This window comes from Phoca vitulina, unplaced genomic scaffold (genome assembly GCF_004348235.1).
Source record: "Phoca vitulina isolate PV1807 unplaced genomic scaffold, GSC_HSeal_1.0 scaffold10, whole genome shotgun sequence".
NCBI lineage: Eukaryota > Metazoa > Chordata > Mammalia > Carnivora > Phocidae > Phoca > Phoca vitulina.
The window spans coordinates 12,736,585-12,757,760 of record NW_022589713.1 but is presented as its reverse complement, the minus strand read 5'-3'; the positions used below and the strand labels follow the sequence as shown (position 1 = coordinate 12,757,760).

General features: G+C 35.8%; 1 protein-coding gene across 1 annotated transcript; it reads right to left on the bottom strand.

The window, feature by feature from the left end:
* Positions 1 to 657: 657 nt before the first annotated feature.
* LOC116634958 (T-complex protein 1 subunit zeta-like) lies at positions 658 to 2,703 on the bottom strand. Its single transcript, XM_032408517.1, is given in 2 exon segments — positions 658 to 1,317; positions 1,320 to 2,703. Coding segments are annotated over 2 exon segments (1,590 nt in total). The 3' UTR covers positions 658 to 1,111.
* Positions 2,704 to 21,176: the final 18,473 nt, after the last annotated feature.

Below are 21,176 nucleotides of genomic sequence, written 5' to 3'. Positions count from 1 at the left end.
ATTGAAATAATGTAGTTCTGGAGATGTCAGATGAACTGGGATTTTAAGCACAGTTAGGAGGACTGCTATTAGGAGGGCCAGGTCCTCTATTGTATCTATGAAGTAGGACAAGGAAGAGTATAGATATAGAATTGTTGGATATTTTGTAGTTGAGCCACCTAAAAGTTCTTATCTAATGGTTTCTTTCTTTCTTATGTCTTTCTAAATTTATTCTGTGAACAAAGAAACAAGGTTATTTCTTGGCAGGAGTGGAGTTGAGAAACTTGAGAAGAGTCAATAATATTTGAAAATGTGATTGCAAAGCCCAAGAAAGAGAACAAATATACCAATAGCCATTTTGGGGATTCTTTTTAAAGCTGATGCTGCTGGGACTATTATGGGACCATTTTGTCTAGCAGTAAGGTTTCCCCCATGGTGCTCACCTTGATATATTTATAAATATAGAAAATTCTTTAGATTTTTGAGAATAATTTATCAAAATGTAAAAAAGAATGTTAGTCTCTCATTATTATTGGGATCTGGTCAAGTGTGCCTTGTGCTTCTACAACATTGGTATCAGATAGCTAGATGCATTTCAGCTTGTTGAGTAACAGCTGCCTTCACAATAAATTCTGAATCTCTTACTTTGATCTATAAAGCTTTGGACAACTTGTTTTGGGCCAATGTCTCCATCTTCATTCTCGTCCCTATATCCGGGTTGGCTTCGCTCCAGCATCGTGCCTTTCTATACAAATCAAGCTTCTTGCCTCGGGAACTTTGGATAGGTTATTCCCTTTTTTTTTGTTTTGTTTTGTTTTTCAAGGAACATTTAATAACAAGGTAGATAACATATACTTATCTCACATGGTACTTTTATATCACTGAAGCTAAAGCAAAACATCCTTTTCATTGGGTAAAAACGGCCTGCTTAATGTGTGTACATTGCAGTGCAATTTAAAAAAATACTGTAATTTCAGAACTTCAGAATTTGTCAGTGTTCTCTTTTTTTCATATGGGAAAAGAAAATGCTTTTGAAAATTATTTGAGGCTTGGACAAAAATCCCATCGCTATATTCTTAGGATCACTCTGTGGAGTCTTCATGATTTGGATGACATGAGGGAAGCTTCAAATTCAACCTTTTAAAGAAGACATTCCAGCTCGCATGATCTCATCAACCAGGAGTATGTTGGTGGCGATCACAGTGCAGGAGTGAAGAAGCTGTTTCTTTACACAGTAGTTATCCCATATGCCCACTTCGGCTGCTACCATTGGCTCACCTGTGTTTAAGTCCACACCCACAAGCTGACCTGATTCTGAATGTTCTGCTTGAACTTTAGTGTTTCCTGAAGGTCAAAACCAGAGTTCTGAGCAAGTACCTTTGGAATAATGAGTAATGCATCAGCAAACGCTTGAACTCCCAGTTGGGCCCTGCCCTTTACACTGGGCTTGTACTTAGTCAAGGCTTCTGCCATTGCCACTTCCACTGCACCTGCACCCGGAACTACACAGCCATCAGCAATAGCATTTTTAACAGCCCTCAAGCCATCTCTGATTGCATCTTTGATTTGAGTGAGTGTGTGCTTATTTGGTCCTTTGATCAATAATGTGACAGAGCGAGGGTTGTTACATTTCTCAATAAAAGTGAATTTCTCTTCTCCCAATGTATATTCATAGACAAGTCCTGCATATCCCAAACAATCAGGATTTAGATCATCAAAGGAATTTAGAGCTACTCCACCGCAAGCAAGAGTCAGCCTTTCCATAGTTCTCCTTTTAGCTCTATGCAGAGCTACTATACCTTCTTTTGCAAGAGCATCTAAGGAAGAGGGGTCAATTCCCTTTTGGTTAATAACAATGAATCCTTTATCTGAATCACCAGAGACTTTCTTTTTCAGTTCTATTATTTTTTTAACTCTATCTTCAATGAATTTTCTTTCAGCTTTTACAAGTTTCTCTCTCTCTTCTGCACTCTTGTAAAAAAACCCAGAATTCATTTCTGTTTTCTCATATTCTAATGACACATTGCATGTCAGGATGTATGCATCTTCTACTCTTTTTTTCATATCCTGATGCCATGCCCCATGGCCCAAAACAAGACCTCTGATTAAGCTTGTATCAGTTTCAGATTTATGTTTCATCTCCATGATCTCAACCATGAGGAGGTCGATAGGTTCATCTTGTTTTTTAATGGCCAAAATGGAGTCCACTATAGCCTCTGTTAAGACATCAGCAAGTTCAGCATGCACTTTAGTATGTAGAGATGTTCTGGCCACATCTATAAGTGTTTCCCTGTCCACTTCTTTGCTTACTTTGACTTGTTCCAAAAACTGAAGTGCCTTTTCCTTTGCAGCTTCAAATCCTTCTGTTGTTATTCTGGGATGAAGACCTTCAGAAATGTAGAGATCCACCTGTTTCAGTAGCTCTCCAATGATTAAAACATTGGAAGTGGTACCATCACCAGTTGTGTCATCTTGGGCTGTTGCTACTTTGGCTGTTAAGGAGGCTGTTGGGTGTTGAATTTGCATTTCATGAAGCAGCACATTGCCATCTTTAGTAAGCTTGATGTCTCCAGCACCAGAAACAAGCATCTTCATGGTGCCCTTAGACCCCAAGTTGGTCCTCAGCCCGTCCTGCTGGCCCTGGGCCATGCTGATGTTCACCGCCAGCGCCGCCTGGGCTCGGGCCACCTCAGCACTGGGTTTCAGGGTCTTCACGGCTGCCATAGCTAACCAGCACAGGAAGAGGAGGAGAGCCGGCTTGCGGAGGGCCCAGAGCCCGCTCAGCGTGGCCAGGAGGCGTTCGCTGCCCCGGTCTTCTGGACTAGGTTATTCCCTTTTCTGACATACTCTTCACTCAGACCTTCACTCTTGCCCTGGCTCTTCATAAGGTTGTATCCTTCTTAATCTTGAGATATCACTGTAAGCCTCCCTCTCAGAAACCCCTTCTGTGACTGCATTATTTAAGGTAACCATGTCCACACCATGCTTTCAGCTGTTCTCTATCACATTACTTTGCCTGTTTCAGAATACTAACCAAAAGTTGTTCTTATTTATTGGGTTTTGTGTGAACATTAGTTTTTTTTTTTCCCCACCAAAATTTAATCCCCCAAAGGGCGGCTATCTTCTTGTTTACTTCTTATTGTTCCTTGTCTTGCTCCTTTCATGAATGGGGGGGTGGTTTCTACATACTTGTGTATAGTTAGGTTCTTAGGTGTGAGTCTGTGTGGCTTATGTTCTAAAATATGCAGAAAGATGGACATTACTTAGAGTCAAGAATAGTATTCCATTTCCCTAAAAATTGCGGTGTCTGAGACCAACCCTCTCTACCATCTCTCAAAATCCCAACACAGCTAGTTTTTCTTCAGAAAAGCATTGAATCGGATCACTGTTTCTTGGTTTGAATACAAAATAAACTTTATGGCTTGGGCATACAAAAAAACATTACTGTAAGAGAAATATGTCTTAATATACCAAAAATACACTGAATGAACATTCAGGAGTGCAGCAAGATGCTTACACTGTGAAAAGCACATGGGAATTGAAACAGAGGAAATAGCAGATTCATGAGTCCCATCTCATACAGATTTGGGGGAATCAGATCATAAATTAAAGGGTGGCAAAATTCTACAAACTAAGTTTCTTATTCTCTTTTGTACTTTATTTTTGTTTTACTTTTCTGCTTTTAAAACACATATAGTTAAATTTATGTAAAAATGTTCATTCTTCGCTCCCCAGTGTAGTATGTGATTATCAAATTAAATAGATAAAGATAAGTGGCTTTAAGTACCTTTGTGGAAGGATTAAGGTAATTTCTACCATATACACTTACCTTCCTGAGGAGGACCTTAGACCTCTCTTTCAGTCAGTATGCTGTGAGTCTGAAAATTGGCTCCAGTTGGCAAACTGAGCACAGGATTGTGAGTTGCCATTAGAGAAGCTGACCTTGCCTTCTGCTCACCCTTCTTTCATCTCATTTGATTATAAATATTAAGCAACACCCTGTTACATCTATGCTTATCTCTCTCTGTCCCTTATGGACATTAGCCATCTTCATGGATTCCTGAAGATCAAGTCACCCTGGACTTTATGCTGCTGACCTTGCTATTTTTATGGGGGTGATGACTTCTACCTTACTTTTGATGCTGAAGTACTGGCAACTGGATGGGGAAATTGAGGCACTCTGAAGGGAAATTAGATCCTTTTTGGAGAGTCAAGGAAACTTCATGTTATTTGAGACTTAAAGGATGAACAGATTGGAAATTTAATCCACAGGACTCCTCTTGAATATGAACAGGTTAGTAGAGAGGTTACTCAGATCTTTACTAAGCTTTACTAAGCTTTCTAGTATGAGGTATTATCATGTACTCTGGAAACACTCTGTGCTTTTCATGAAAAGTATGTTCATTGTATATTCTTGTTCATTACCATCTACCTTAATTCTTCTCTTAAGCAGTTTGCACTACATTATGAGCCACATACATATCTATCTATCTATATAGAGATAAATAAACCAGTATTAGTTTACATTTTTAATGAATTCTGTCATATTCTAATACATGAGAAAATAGTTGCCATCATTAAAGTTATTTTTAACAAATTAGTATCTCCTTTGTAGGAATTACAATTTTCAAATCTTTAAATAGGAGAATGTTTATATTTATGTGAAAATGATATGCCAATAGTGTGAATGCTGTGCATTTATACTTTGTTAGTCTTTAAAAGTCAAATGTAAGGGGAATACTTTAGCAGCAGGTCATGTCGGCACCGATATTTGCATTTTTTTATTAGGTAGCTTTCTGAAATTTCAAGTATCAGATTGTCACTATTCAAATGTTTTCTCTATGCAAAAAAAAAGTTCTTATTTTCCTCTTTTATATTGCTAAGATTTTTTTAATTCCAGAGATAAAATTTCAATAGGCAGAATATGTCTGCCAACTCAAACTTATATTAGATTTGAATCTACATTTTAAAATATGTGTGAGTTGTTAAGCAAAAGCCTATCAGATCTCTGTTGCAGTAGAAGAAAGGGGAAAGAAATGGGAAGGAATAAATATATACAGAATCAAGTTTAGTCAAATAATTCATTTCTCAAGCTTAGAACTTTTTTAAAATATGTGCCTGCCAATCTATTGAAAACTTGCATATACTTGGTGCAGAATATTCTTAGAATTAAGCTGTCCTTTCTCGTGGTGCTTTTAAAGGGTAAATATGAGCCAGTCCATGTAAAATATATTGAACGTAGCATCACAGAGACATATATGCATATATGATTGTTCCTTATTAAATGTAAGCTTCATTTAAATTCAAATCTGACAATTTACTGTGATTTATGGTCTAGATTTCTGAGCAATTAAATATGTATTGTTATTCATAAAATGCACACATACTAATAAAAAGGAAACTAATTCTTGGAAGAAAGATAAACAGCAATTGCTAACATGGCATTTAAATTCATGAAGTAGAGAAATGGAGAAATGATTATGATTGATGATAAACTGTAAAAGCAAAAATATTATTAAACCCCAGGACTTTAATTCAAAAATTATGCAGGCATAGTAAAGGGGAAAAAGATTTTCAAGGTTACAGTATTCCAGAGTTTTATTAAAGAAAAATGTAGTGGATAATATTACCAAAAATTATTTTTTAGATATTACAATACAGTTGAAATGACTTCATACATATTTATTTTATAGTCGAATTTAAGTAGGTCATTCATAGAAAACAGTTATATATCTGCTGAAAAGCTAGGAAAACTCAAGTGTTGCAATCTGTCAGGTCTATCAAAGAGCTAATGGAAACAGAAATTTCAAACGCGTGTGACCTATTGAGATCCTCTATGAAGAGAAAATCAAGATGGTTCCATTCTTTACATTTCATTTATGCTTAAGACCTCACATCATTCAGAAATCACTCACACTGGTGGTGATGCCTTCTCTCTAGAAAGAATTCACTCCCTCATGTGTGGGAGGGTGTTATCTTCAATGAGGGAGGAAGACAAACTCTTAAGTAACACACTCTAAGGCTCAAAAGTAGGCTTACATCATGAATAGAGGTGAGAAGCCACTCACCACAGGAAACTGATACAGATAGAAGCAGAGGGCAAGGGACGTGGGAGCAGACTTATTCCACCAAAGAATTCTGTCATTTGACAAAAAGAAAAAAAATTTTTGTAAGTAGACTTTTCCAACTGCATTTTCTTGGTGGTGATTTTTAGAAGAGCAACAGTAATAATATTGTTTTAACTCTATGCTTATTTTCAAAATTTAAGCCAGTAATATCAAGTATTAACCATTCCCATAAAAACTTCAATATTTTTGCCTCACATAAAATGCCTAAATACTCCCTAATTTTTTTTTTTTAAAGATTTATTTATTTATTTATTTGAGAGAGAGAGAATGAGAGAGCAAGCACATGAGAGGGGGAGGGTCAGAGACTCCCTAATATTTTTAAGTGGATTTTAAAGTGACTTGCTTGGTTGCAAGGGTAGGGATTAATAAATGGGTAAGTTTTAAAAATGTAAGAACTATTTTTACACTGCTAAAAAGATTTCTGTAGCACTAATTGGGATACACTGGTTTGGGCAATGCCCCTTATAATGTTCTCCATTAGCCTTTGCTAGACTTCAGTCTGGATGGTTTGTAGGCAAGTAACTAATCCCACCACAAATTCCATATCAAAAGAAAACTAAGAACCAAAATATCTTGAGTTTCCAACAATTCCTTCTTAAGTACACAGGTGTTTCATTGAATAGTTCCCTTACCACAAATCCTAATATCTGACTCACGAAAGCAAAAATAAAATGAATGTGCCCAGGTGAGGGTGCAGGAAGGGACTCTGTTTTTGTAACATCTTCTGAAGGAAAGCCTGTGTTGGCCTCTCCCACTTCTATAATTAAGATGTTAGAAATATTTAGGTTCTGACAAAACATGGACATACTGCCAAAGTGGAAGGGCACACATTTAATTTGTCTTTTAGGGAGGGTCATTTGATTTGCATTCATCTATCAAAATTGTATAGTTTAAGTCTTTTTACTAGTAGAGATCAGCTAATTGATATATACAATCAGTTCGATTCCTTTATTAAAAACCCCTTGAACAGAGTTTCTCTACATTTTGATAGTCTAGTTTCCTCTGGCAAAGCCTCACTTTTTATGGGCATGGTGGTAAATTTATGTCAGCTTCTGGATAAGTCTATTAGAATTCTGGGCTTTTTTGACTTTTTAGCATTTATTTTCAATTTCTGTGCTGTTTGGATGCTGATAACAGTAGAACAGCATTCCTACTGAAGATATTGATTTAAATTTTTAAACATCCATTGAATGTCTTGTGTTCATTCTGTTACTGTTGAGGTTATAAACAGAGTTATTAAAACATGAGAAATATTAATATTGATTCCTCTTTGTTAAAGGGGTTAATTTTTCACAATTTTTTTTCCAAGAAAAGGAATCTTAAGTAAAGGCTTTTATATTTAGGAGACATTATATGGATAGCTATCCCTCTATTAAGAAAACAGAATTCATAGCTCTCCCTGTCTTCCCCATACCTATATTTCTCACTCATGGCCTGCAGAAAATTGCCTTGCCTTTTAAGGAAGAAGAATGGTATAGGAGAAAGGATACATATTTGAAACCAAAATGAGAACCAAAACAATCTGTGTCGAAGTCATTTAGATAAGACTGTAGACCACCCATGTCAACCTCACTTGGTTGTTTTTTCCAACAAATCTTTTCCAGAAAAAGATAGATGGTAAATTAATGAATAATTTCACTGGTTTAAAAATTACCTACAGATCAATTTGTGTGAGACAACAATTTACTCACCAGAGCCAACAGTGTACTAATTACACTATAATTTACTTATTAAGACTTACAGTCGAGACCCCTATGTCTCTGTTTCCACCAATCCTAAATCGTTATTCTAGGAGCTTTGCCCTCCTGTCATACCATTTCTTGCCTTGTTAGTCTGTCTCTAAGCCATTAGAAGCTAGATCACAAACCTGAGGCATTGCTAAGACTCTCTGGAGGTGGTATTCTCCCTTACTCCAGAGCTTCTTTAGATTTGGTTTATTAATAGGCTGTCTGGTAGTATTTGGGGAGATTCAAACAGACAGACAAACAGACCAATACCAAATCCAAAAAGCAAACCTGTGTTCAAGTTCTAGCTTACTGTTATGGACTGAATGTTTGTATCCTCCCAAAGTCATATGTTGAAACCATAACCCCAAATGTGACTGTATTCGGAGGTAGGGTCTTTACTTATGGAAGTAATTGAGGTTAAATGAAGTTGTAGGGGTAGGGACCTGATCTGAAGTGAGTAGCATTCTTATAAGAATAGATACAAGACAGCTCTCTCTCTCCCTTCCATGGGATGACACGGGGAGAAGGTGACTATCTGCAAGCCAGAAAGAGAGATCTTACCAAAACCCAACCGTGCTGCTACCCTGACTTCAGACTTTCAGCCTCTAGAACTGTGAGAAAATACATTTCTGTTGTTTAAGCCCTTAGTTTGTGGTATATTGTAGTGGCTGTCCAAGCTGACTAAGGCATTTCCTAAGGAGCTAAATAGATAATCATTGGCAGGTTGTTTAATCTCTTGAATCACAGTTTTTTTTTAATTTATGATTTATAGATAAGTACACTGCTCTGCATATTCTGCAAAAATTTAGTGACATTAAGTGGCAATGTATTTTAAAAAGCTTTTCAGGAAGTAATGTACTTTGTAAATGTTGGTCGTTATGGTTTCACCATTATTTTTAAATTCTGGTTGTGATTGTAGCTATCAGAATGGACTAATCTGGCTTCCCTGATTATTAAAAAAATAATTGTCTCTTTTTACTTTGTTTTGGAAAATTAGCTTTGCTCAAAAGCAAATTAAGAAATAAGAAAACACAATGTTGGGAGGCAATTCTTCATGAATATTTTCATATTCATGGTCAAGGCTTTGTGAGTGCAGAGCACTGACAAAATTGGTTAAAGGATGAACAAACGGTATACATGCATTGGAAGCTAGAGATAGGGCATTGCCTTAAAGCTTTACCACCCCCTGAGCTCTTTTCAAAGCAGTGAAACTAGGGATCTTCTTCTCCCCTCCCCAGAGAAGATGTTTACATTCCAGAGCAAAAGCGGCTCCCTCCAGAGGGGAGGACATGTGAATGTACCAGCATGAGCTCCGACTCATAATTTCGGGGTTCTTTCCTGTGGTGTAACGGCATTGTAGGTACAGTGTAACACGAGGCTCTTCCCACAGGGCACCCTGGGGATTGCGTCCGGGGAGCTGCCACCAAGAGGCCCTGTGAGTCTGTATTAAACAGTGTTCTCTGATCCAGGGATTCTTATCAGAATACACACACACAAGCGCACATCCCTAAATACAAATACACACACAGCTGCTGCTTTGCATCATGACTAAGATCTGTACAAATTTAGTTTTACTAGTTTTATAAAATAACAGCCGTCCCCCAACAACATGGTTCAAGTTCCAGTTAGTATGGCATAGCAACTCCAAGTGCTTTTACGAAGTCCTTGCCTGCTAGCTCTTCATTTAACACATCACTGTGTAAATTAGATGCCCATCATCATGAGTGACCAGTCACTTCCCTTCTTCCAAAGTTGGCCAGGGATCTGTCACTGTGTATCTGCTACTCAGTTCACAGACGAACAGCATGGCATGCACTTGTGCTGCCTTCGAGGCATTCGTGATAGACTCATGTGATGTTTTACAAAAATGGATAATCAGAAAAAGGAATTGGCCTATTCAAGTTCAGCAAGGAAATTAAAGGTGATGATGTTAGAAGTGGAATTCTAACCAAAAAGGGATGATACTGTTGCATTTGAGACACTAGACATACGGCCAGAAGAGCAAGACAAGGAAGATGTCCCAGAGGAAGTGACACTGGTGAAGAAAAAACAAAACAAAACAAAAAAATCTTTACACTATAGGAACTCTCAGAAATATTTCATGACATTAAAAATACAAAGGATAAAATGTGAGAATGTGATCCAAACTTAAAAAGGAGTATGACAATTTGTCAAGGCATAGAAAAGATGCTCATTACAAACTCTAAGTTATAGGACTATTCACAGTCCCACACTACCATGCAAAGCGAGGACTGCCTATATATAAATGTAACAGATGAAATCATATAAACAAGATGCATGAAATATAAGACTGCTTCTACACTGACAGTCACAACTTAGAACCCTCCTGTCATGTAATGTTCCAAGGGAGAACTGAGATTTGTTTCACTATCAGAATTTAGAATTCCGTATTTTTTTTCTGCAGTATTCCTTATAAGAGCTAAACTTTCACTGTTGTGCCCTTTCAAAAAATTTCATAATTCCCCAGTTGACTTTCCAAGCGACTAACCCTGGGCTGTATGTTTGGGTCTTTTTCAGACTTAGAACCCAAATATCTCATTTATATCTGGCTAAGGTTTTCAAATCTCTCATTTCTATAGGACTGTAAAATTTCCCTTGTAGAATTTCAACAATAAGATTTACAGTGCCCACTTACCTTTAATATTTGCTAAATAAAACATGCATATTTTAAGGGGTGTTTTTCATTCAGGTATTGAACTTGCCCATTATTTTAAATGCTCTCTGGATTTTGAGGATTCTGTATATTTGATAGCCTGTGTTTGCTATTTTAAGATAACTATGCTGCCGAAAAACAGTTCTGAAGCAAAATGAGTTATCAGAGAGCTAAATGGTATACCCCGAGTTATTCTGTATCTGATTAGGCCACGACGATGTTGCACTCTGTTCAGTTTTAAGAAGTCTCTTACAATTTCTGCTTCCACTGTAAACTTTCCAGCTGTCATGATTCTTCTAAAAGTGGCAGAGGGAGCCACTGGAACAATAGAGAAAAGAGGAAATAAAGCATGTCATGGTCATGGGAAGCCATTGCCTTATGGCTTAGCCAAGGACTTTAGTCACAATCTCCTACTGACTTGACTTGTGACCCTGCAGAAGTCTCCTGATCTGTCTGGGAATAGTTTCCTCTTATGTAAAAAGGAACATATTCACCTGAATGGCCTCAAATGCATGTACAGCCTTATAAGCACCATAAGCCTATGAGGTTATAGCAAACACATGAGAAGTCTTCTAAAGTCTAAAAGAAAAAATAAATTCAAAATGCTGACATGATAGAAAAACTTGCTTGTGTTATTTTCCAAAAAGCGCAATGTAGTACTTATCTTGCTTAACATGTTGACAGTTCTTCAAATACTTGGACGAACAAGACCGCATACCTTCTAAGGCTCTACAAACTAAATGGTACAGAGGTTATCTAGGGTCAATTCACTGTCAAGGTAACTTCTTTGCTTGCTTAAACTTCTCTTGTACATGGGACCTGGAATAGAACCAAACACACTTTATCAGCTTGCCTGCCATTTTTAATAGATTTTTCTGTGCTTGTTCACTAGATAAATTAACAAGTAGAGATTGTGACCTTGGTTCTTTTTTTTTTTTTTCTTTTCTTTTTTCTTTTCTTTTCTTTTCTTTTCTTTTTGGATATATTCTCCACCACATCCTACTCAGAGCTATAAATAATTTCATAAACCAAGTCCAATCACATCAGTAGCCCCCTCCCCCCACAAACATATTAATTTTCATTTCTGTGAACTTGACAGTTACTCTCATTGTCTAGAATTACAAACTCTTTCCATTCAAATACCGCCCGTCCTTAAAACCTCAGTGCAAGCCCATGTACGGTAAGAAATGCTTTTTACATATACGCGTGCACACACACACACACACACACACACACACTTCCTTCAGCACTGCGTCAATATTCTTTTACATTCTCTTCAAAATTATTAACATTTTTCCTAGTCTAACATAAAGTGATATCTCGTTTGTTCTAATTTGCATCATTTTTCTCACCCACATTTTTCATCTATAAACTTCCTAATTCATAGTATTTGTTAATCTTAAAATGGATTTCATGACATTTTCCTCATTGGTTTGAAAGAATTATTTTTTATTCTTTTATATTCTTGTCAGTTTTATACATTACAAATATGACTGCGCAGTTACTTATCTTTTAACTTTGTTCAAAGTGTACTCAATTAAACAGAAATCCTTTAATTATACATGTTTAAGTCCATTTTTTCCCTACCTCTATGTAACAAAAACATTACTCTTTATTTTCTGATATTGATAATTTTGCCTGTGATCTTTAAACCATTACCCTGTGTGAAATTTTTATATGTAGGCATAAAGTGACAGTCATTTTTATCTTTGGAAATCAGTTTTCTGGGCATTATTTTCCAAAAAGTTCAGCTTTTCCAGTGACTTTGTTGTTGTTGTTAAATTTTTATTATAAAATTTCTAAAAACAAACAATAGTGCAGTGGATCTTTTGTACCCATTACTTAGCTTCAACAATTATCAATATGTGAACAATCATTTATAGCTTCCGCCCTCAGTTACTCAGCTCTCACAGTTCCCTCATATCTTAGGGTAAATCCTAGACCTTATGTCATTTTATCCATAGTAAGTCAGGATTTATAAATACATATTTTTAGGAGGTAAGTTTTAAAATCTCATTAAACTACTATGATTATATCTAATATTATCTCATATTGAGTCATTGTTCATGTTTTTTCAAATGTCTCACACATTTTTGTAATTTACATTTAGTTTGTTTAAGCCACGTTAAACAAAAGCCCTACATTTTACATTTTATTGATAAACTATTTAAGTCCTTTAATATCTATAACATATTTTCTGAAGAAATGAAGTCATTGACTCCATAGACTTTCCTTACCCTGGATTTTGTTTCATGCACCACTATTTAATATGTCCATCTATTCCTTATGTTTTCTACAAACTGGCAGTTAAATTTAAAAGCTTTGTTCTTTTAAGCATAGGTTCTTTAAGCATACGTTCACTTTTGGCCAGAATATTGTCTAGGCTGTGGTGTATATCTCCTGTTGCGTATCACCAGCAGGCAAAATATGTCTCTTTTTATAACGTTAAGATCAATCACTGTGGCGAACCTGTTCCATGCATTATGAAATTCCTCATTTTTAACATTTTTTTCTAAGGGAACAGTGAAAAATATACTCCAAGTGTGGCTTCCTCACACCTTACTCAGGATACACATTTTGGTAGAGAGAGAGAGAAGGGAATGAAGAAGGGACAAGCCAATGAGGGAGAAGAAATTTAAAAGTAGATTAACAATATGACCAATAGATATGATCAGGCTAACAAGAAAAAGTGACAAAAATGATTATTAAGTATGCAAAACTAACTAGGTTGCCTATCATATTGATATACATTTGAATAAGATTGATAATTTCCAGTATCAATGATTATGCATGAATCAGACACTGTTGGTGAAAGAGTAAAAATGCAAGTATTTTTTTATGTGTTCTTATATTGGCATATCTATAATAAAAACCATCATGGTAATTAAAATAATAAAAATGACTATATTAATACAATAAGAACTGACAATACTTATTTTGTTGCTAATTCATCAGAACTGTGCCAAGAATGTTCCCTTCATTTAATTACTTAATTCCCTGGTACATTTATTATTGCCCTACCTGAAAAAGAAATTGGAGCAAATATGTATAATAGAATCTCCTTTGTTAAACCAAAACCAACACAACTGTGGGCTTCTAAACGCTTAGTTAAATGACTAGAAGGATTTATTCTAAACTGCTAAAACTGAGGCACTGTGGTGATAGGTGTGAGAGTAGGTGAGTTAAAAGGGTGCTTACTTAATTGTTTACTTTGCAAACTTCTATATCACTTTGATTTTTGAGTATATGTTACTTTTAAGATATAGGAGTCATAATAAGAAAAATATGATTTTCACAATAGAAGGAAAAGTTTCTATAATTTAAGCCATTACTTCTAAAGTAAAGGGGCTCTTTATTTACCTCCTTTCATTTTAAGAGCTGGCTAATATCAAGGATTCATAGAAATGTGACAAAAGATTAGTAATTATTTGAAAGCTGAGAAGAGTCGTTGAGTAGAAGGTAGTTGACTTTGATTTTGTAGGGCATCGTGGACATTCATATTGTAGGGGGGTTTGGGGGGATGATATGAGGATATCATCTACTTTGGGTTTTGAGTAGTATACTTACAAGAAAGATATTAGTAACATAGTGTTAACAAAATAAAAGGATTTAATTCACCTATTATTGAGTACTTACTATATACAAAGCAATTTTTAAAGAATTTTATATCTGTACCTCTCAAACTATTTTAGGTAAAGGGCTTCTTTTTTGTCTTTATTCCCATTTATATGGAATACATCCTAGGCCAATACTTTCATAAAATGCAGAAAATGAATTACTAGAAAGTGAAAAAAAAAAGACCATATAGAAGTCTCTTTTCAATTATTATCAGAATCAATAGTCAGAAAATTCCCTGTAAAATGTCCAGTGCTTACTCCAGACTTCTGCACTTACCCGATAAGAAACTGGTAACAGTTTGCAGAGCAGCATTGTGGTAATGAAGATTTCTTTTCTTAATCCATTGAGTCCTCACATTGTATCAGTCAGGTAGCCTATAATTATGTCTGCATCACAGTGGAAGAAACTAAAATACAGTGAGGTGAAGTAGCATGCAAATCGCACAACTCTCAAGTGGCAGAATAGGGATTCACATCGAAATAGCCTGGTTTAAGAGTCTGTACTTGAACCATTAGAATATATGGCTTCTGCCAGAAGAAGAACCCAAAGATAGCTCATATCATTAAATTTTGCTTAGGAAAAATTATAGTAATATGTGTTGACCAAATAATTTTCAAAATCATGCTGTAGAATAGGAAGAAAGTTCAACAGCACTTACTAAAATATTCCCTACTTCTTCAGTTGATCCTATTTGCATAGCTTATTCCTCATACTGATGATTTAAAACACCACAAAGAAAATTGGCCTCTGGCCAATATGCTCAGACTATTCCCATAAACATGAAGGGTTTAATTCAAACTGAAAAGTAATTTGAAAAGTAGAATCTCATTTCCTCCTTGCACCTAGAAATAAGCCAAATCACGCATTTTTAACAAACTGACAGAAATGAAGAGCTTTATATTAGTGGCTAAACCCACAAAGCTGGCAAAATTCTCAAAGCAAGAATATAATGGTAATAACAATTTTTAAGGTATCGACATAAATAATAATAATCTACTTAATATTTTTGATAAACATTCCATGAAATGGAGTATCAATTCTAAAAGCCTATAATAGTACAGACAGTCTTTGCTTCCTTAATTCTTGTTTTGTTTTTCTTTTCCAACTCACATCTAATTTCCTTAAATCTGAGGGGTCATAAGCTTTCCTGCATACATAGTAGGGCTTTTATTCATTGAAATACCAGAACACTTAATAATTAGCATGGTAGACTATAATAATTTACGATTTTGTCATTATTGATATCTGATTGGAAACAAATAAATCCTAGATTTCAAATTAGTAAATCATTCATCCATGGATAAAGTGGCTGACAGGGTGCCTGGGTGGCTCAGTCATTAAGCGTCTGCCTGTGGCTCAAGTCATGATCCCAGGGTCCTGGGATCAAGCCCCACGTCGGGCTCCTGGCTTGGCGGGAAGCCTGCTTCTCCCTCTCCCCCTTCTTGTGTTCCTGCTCTTGCTATCTCTCTGTCAAATAAATAAATAAAATCTTAAAAAAAAAAAAAAGTGGCTGACAACTTAGCTTTTCACACAGCTGTTGAGTAGAAAATGAGCACACATGTCTCCAATACTGGAACAGAGTAAAGATTTTCATTACTGGTAGATAAATTGTGTGAAATAGTATATATATGTGACTTTATATCTCACTGCTCAAAATGTATTTGACTCTCCACTAAAAAAGTTTTGTTTTCATTATTCCCTTCAGAAGGATTCAGTAACCAAGTTTCCCTTTTAGTAGACTTACTTAAAGATACATTCTGAACTTAACTTCATAATGTATAATAAATATTAATCATTCTTAATCATAGGATTTATTGATCAAATCGGTTTTTTTCATTCAACAAATTTTTATTGAGAACAAAGTCTTTATCAGGGACTGTTTTTTTCCTGGTTTCTTTCAGAAGTTGGTCAGATGAATACTGTTTTACCCTCAAGCACAGATTCGACTCCATCCCCACACTCTCTGCCAGAATTACCTCCTAGTCAGCAGGGAGCAGGCTTCCAGGGAGACAGGAGCATTTGAAATCTGTGCTGAGAATATAGAGTTGAAGAGGGTTGCAATTATTTTCCAGTGAAACACCAAACATTTATCATTTTTTTGAGATGATTCCCTCTTATTGACACCGGGGGTTGTCCTGTTACAAAGTTGCTATATTTTTAAATCAGTATATTATTTGAGCTTCTCCTCTCTCATTAAAAAATGATGAATACAATCCACTGAAACTGTAACACCATTTCCACTTGCTAAATAGAGAAGCTCTTTTGTGACCACTTTAAAAGAACACACACAGGAATACGGTGCAGTGACTATCAAATTAAACTAATGCACATTCAGATTCTATTGGTGAGAATGCAGGTACAACATTTTATCATGTTCTTCTTTGGCATTATTTGTTGTTTACCTTTAATTCCTATTATGTTTTATATTATGGCATATATAGTTAAAGATCTGAAGGTTGAAGTCAACTCCCTGAGGACAATTTATGTCCTATTTTCCTCAAAGGAAAATAACTCTTCCTATTCCATTTAAAAATATGTGGGACTATATTTAAATCTTTAAATGAAGAATATAATTTCTCTCTAGAAATATGAATTCCCAAAACTAATTTAGAAAGTGTAGAATATCTATAGAGCAATAACAATAAAAGAAACCCTTTTGCTGTTTAAATCATCCCAGAATGTACAGAAAGAAGAGAGCCCCCCTATGTTTTTTCCAATTAAATACATATTTTAACTTTTCATTTTGAAATAATTACAGATTTACAGGAAGTCACATCCTATTTTTGTAGTCATATTTTTATGAAGATGAATTTTGAAGCCTGCTTTTTTACATTATATATGAGAAAATGAGGTAAAAATAAGTCATCTTTTTATCTAAAGATATATCTTTCATATGTATGTGTGTGATGAGAGAGGGAGAGAAAGGGAGAGAGAGATGCACTTTCTTACTTAATATAAAATCCAGAAAGCATGATTTATGTTATGCTATTTCTCTCTGAAATGAGAAGAGATTTTAATCTTGGCAGAGCTCGTATTGAGTTGCTGACAATATTCTTTCCTATATTTGATAATACTGAAAATCTCAGAATGGTCTCAGTCGGTATCAGTTGGCAGTGTATACATTTCCTATTCCTTTTACAGCCCTCTTTTTTTAATCAAGTGAAGTAAATAGGATTTAAAGCAAAAGAAAGCACATTTGAAAACCTCAGAAGATAAGCTGACCAAGTCCCCAAAGTTTTGTTTTATTTTTGCATTCCAGCTACCGCTAGTTCTAGAATGCAGAACATTTGATTTGTGTACACTTAGTCATGAAAATCAACTCTTAAATGTATTTTTGCTGACTTCTTGTCAAATTTGGGATCTTGCTTCTTTCTGTATAATAAAACAGCTGCTTGCTGACTAAGAAAAGAAACATATACATAAAAACATCAAACACATACTTCAATTCTTCTACTCTTGGCTTTTGTTTGAGGTTTGCTGGTCAGCACCATTTATTGTTTTCATTGTATATTTATTGTTTTCACTGTGCCTGCCTCAGCGCCTGCCAGGTTGCCTAAATTGGTTCTACTGGTATTCCTATCAACTTCTATAAAGGATGTATCAGATTCGGTGAATAAGAGATTATTCTTTCTAATTCCAAATTGTAACCGAAAACCCCATCTGCTCCCTTACTTTCGTGTGGCAGCACATGTACCAACATTGCCATTTTATTATTTTCTCCTGATTGGATCAACACGGAACTCTTTAACCAGTATGTGATGTGCTAAGCAGAGCATTTTAAAGTAGGTACTTGCCTCTTCTTGACCCCACCCTCCACCTCCCCTAACTCTCCCCATCTCTGGGCTATCACCTCCTAGACGGGAGTTCCCAGGTTTTATGGGATCTGAATATTTAAGTATCAGTATACCCAATTTCAAATACAAATTTATGTACAAAAGGAAATACAGCTCTTGAGAATGAGATCAGAAATAACAACAATTTACTAATTTAAAAAAGCTGACACAAACATCCTATTGAGAAGACTTTCCAGGGCCCCTTGCCATCTTGGAAAGGGCCCTAGAGTGAGAGCCCTTGAAGCTTTAGTTTTGCATGACTTTCACACTTAGCCTTGGCTCCCAGCAGGCCTCCCAGCTCTCTGGGGGCTGGAGCCACTCTGGCTTTTTGATGTTCCTGGAGGTCTCCCGAAACATTCAAGCCTCAGTGTCTTAGCAGTTCTCATTGCCTCTCCTTAGAATGTTCCTCAGGATCTACTTCCCTCTTCCCCTCCTCTTGTTCACTTCTTTGCTCAGGTGTTACCTTCTCCAAGGAGACTTCCCTAAGCACCATATTCAGAATTCCAGCCACTCCTCCCACTAGCATTCCCTAGCTTTTCTCTGTTTTTCTTCATAGCTTTCACCCCATCTTAAATAGATGTTGCACTTAAGTAGAGGCTTGTTGTTTGTTTCTGCTCATTACAAATGTAAAGTTCCATGATAGAAGAATTTTTTTGCCTTTTTCCTTAAAGTGTCTGTCTGTCCCCAGTGCCTAAAAACAGAACCTCACATATAATAGAAGTCCAATGAATATGTGTTGAATAAATGGAAGTGGTGAGGGAGGTTCCATTTTGTTTAACAAAGTGCACTATAATCAAAATATAATTGACAAATATTGTTTGACCACGTGGAGAGGCAGAGAGAGGAGAAAAGCCATAAACAGATGATAAAAAATTTAGAATCAGTAACCTATGAGTAAAAAATAAAGAGACTATCTGGAAGGACTGTTTGACTCAAACTTCTTCTTGGTATTCTGGGATTCTCAAAGAATCAGCACATGAAATCTTATTTAATTTGCTGCTTTGGTCTTATGTAAAGATAGTTCATAGAGATGAAAAGAGTTTTCACCGTATGGGGAGCACTTACCTGGAGCTTAGACATGAGGACAAATAGATGCTTCAAAGTAAAATAGGTTTCAACAGCAATTTAAGGAATTTAACTTTGTGTTAATGATTGCTGGACGTGAAATATGATTTGTAGAAGAGTAAGACGTGCCCTTTTTACAGTATTGCTAAGAAAACATTTATGTGCCCTTTATTGTTAAAAGGTGTAGTGAGACCTGACTTATGAAGGCATAAGCCTTTTTACAGTTCTGTTTTCCCTATTCCAATATTGTGGGAGATGTTCAAGAAGAAACCACTAAACACAATTCACAAAAGTGTTTGTTTATAAATACCCCCTCCATGTCTATTAAAGATATATATATATTAAATATGCATTGCACTGTTTCCTTTTTAAAACTAAAGAACAGGGTGACTGGGTAGCTCAGTCAGTTAAGCATCTGCCTTCGGCTCAGGTCATGATCCCAGGGTCCTGGGATCGAGTCCTGCCTGGGGTTCCCTGCTCAGCGGGGAGTCTGCTTCTCCCTCTGCCTCTGATCCTCCTCCCCACTTGTCCTCTCTCTCTCTCTCCCTGTCTCAAATAGATAAATAAAATCTTAAAAAAAAAACAAAAACAAAAACTAAGGAACAAAGAGATAATAGTAACATATAATTAATTTTAATCTTTTTCTGGCTTAGTATATTAGCTGTTTATTGATGTGCCAACAATTTACTACAGACTTGGGGGCTTGAAACAATTCAAATTCATTGTCTTACAGTTGTGTGGTTGAGTTGCCTGACACGGGAGTCACTGGGATAAAATCACGGTGTCGGCAAGCCTCTGTTCAATTGAGGAGACTCTAGGGGAAAAATCTCTTTCCTCGTCCTTTCTACCTGCCTTCTTGAAGGCCTCTCACATTCCCGGGCCTGTGGCCCCTTCCTCCAGCTGCTGAACAAGCAATGTAGCCTCACACTGGGTTTCCTTCCATCATTACAACTCTTTCTGACCATAGATGGGAAAGATTCTCCACTTCTAAGATTTTATATGATGAGATAGGACCCACCTGGCTAATTTAGGATAATCTCTTTATCAAAGTTCTTAAACTTAATTATATATGCAAAGTCCCCTTTGCTGTTTAAGGTAGCATGTTCACAGGGTCTGGCCTTAATTTAAACTATTTTTAAGAAAGTTCATTTGAGGTCAATATCAGTACTCAACATACCTCAAAAGAGCAAAAAATCAAATGCTATTAAAATCTAGACACTTCCATTAAAACACATACACACGCACACAACGACATACTTTTTCCCAAAGAAGTTATAATTAACCCATTGACATTTCTTACCCTAACCTGAGTAATTTGAGTACATAAAAACCTTAGGATTAATTCTCACATGATATATAGAAATATTTTCAACGCTTAAATTAGCCTTTCTTTTTTGACCACATAAACTAATCCTTTAATCTGTCACTTTTGAATCAATTTATAAACAACTGAGGTAGAAATAGACCAACTCTAGGAATGAAAGGAAATAGCAGAATAAGAAAAATATGTAAATTCCCATGGGAAAACAATCAGAGAAATAATGACTTAGATGATTGTGCTATTCTATTATTTCATTTAAGTATTGCAACTATAATATTTAATTTATAATCAACCTGCCTTATGAAATTGCAGCACTACTACTTTAATGCGAATTTAGTCTGGCTGCATAGCGTCCTCATTTAATATTTACTGGGAATGGCATAAATGGTTGATCTTCTCTAATAGTATTTTTTAAAATATTCTCTTTTTAAAAAATCTGTACATAAAAGATTTTTAAAATCCTATATATCTATAAAAATGGTGAAATCTTACACATTCATTGTTCTAAACTTGTGTTCATATAGCGGCCACCGGGGAGGTTTTGCCAGGCCCCTACCTTTGATTACATCAGAATTTTTGAGGTTGGAGCCAAACCATTGGTTTTTAAATACATTTCCACGTGGCCATAGTGAACCGACGGACGTACAATTAGCAACAATTTAAGATTTCTGTTTTCACTTCAAAGTAATTCTGGTTACTTAATGATATATTCTTCAAGCTTTTTAACTTGGTTCTGATTCATAAAGGTAATGGGGGGCTATTTTGCAATGTGTTAAAAATTCTAAAGTTTAATACTTAAGTTACTGCTACTACACAAATAATTTCACCTTT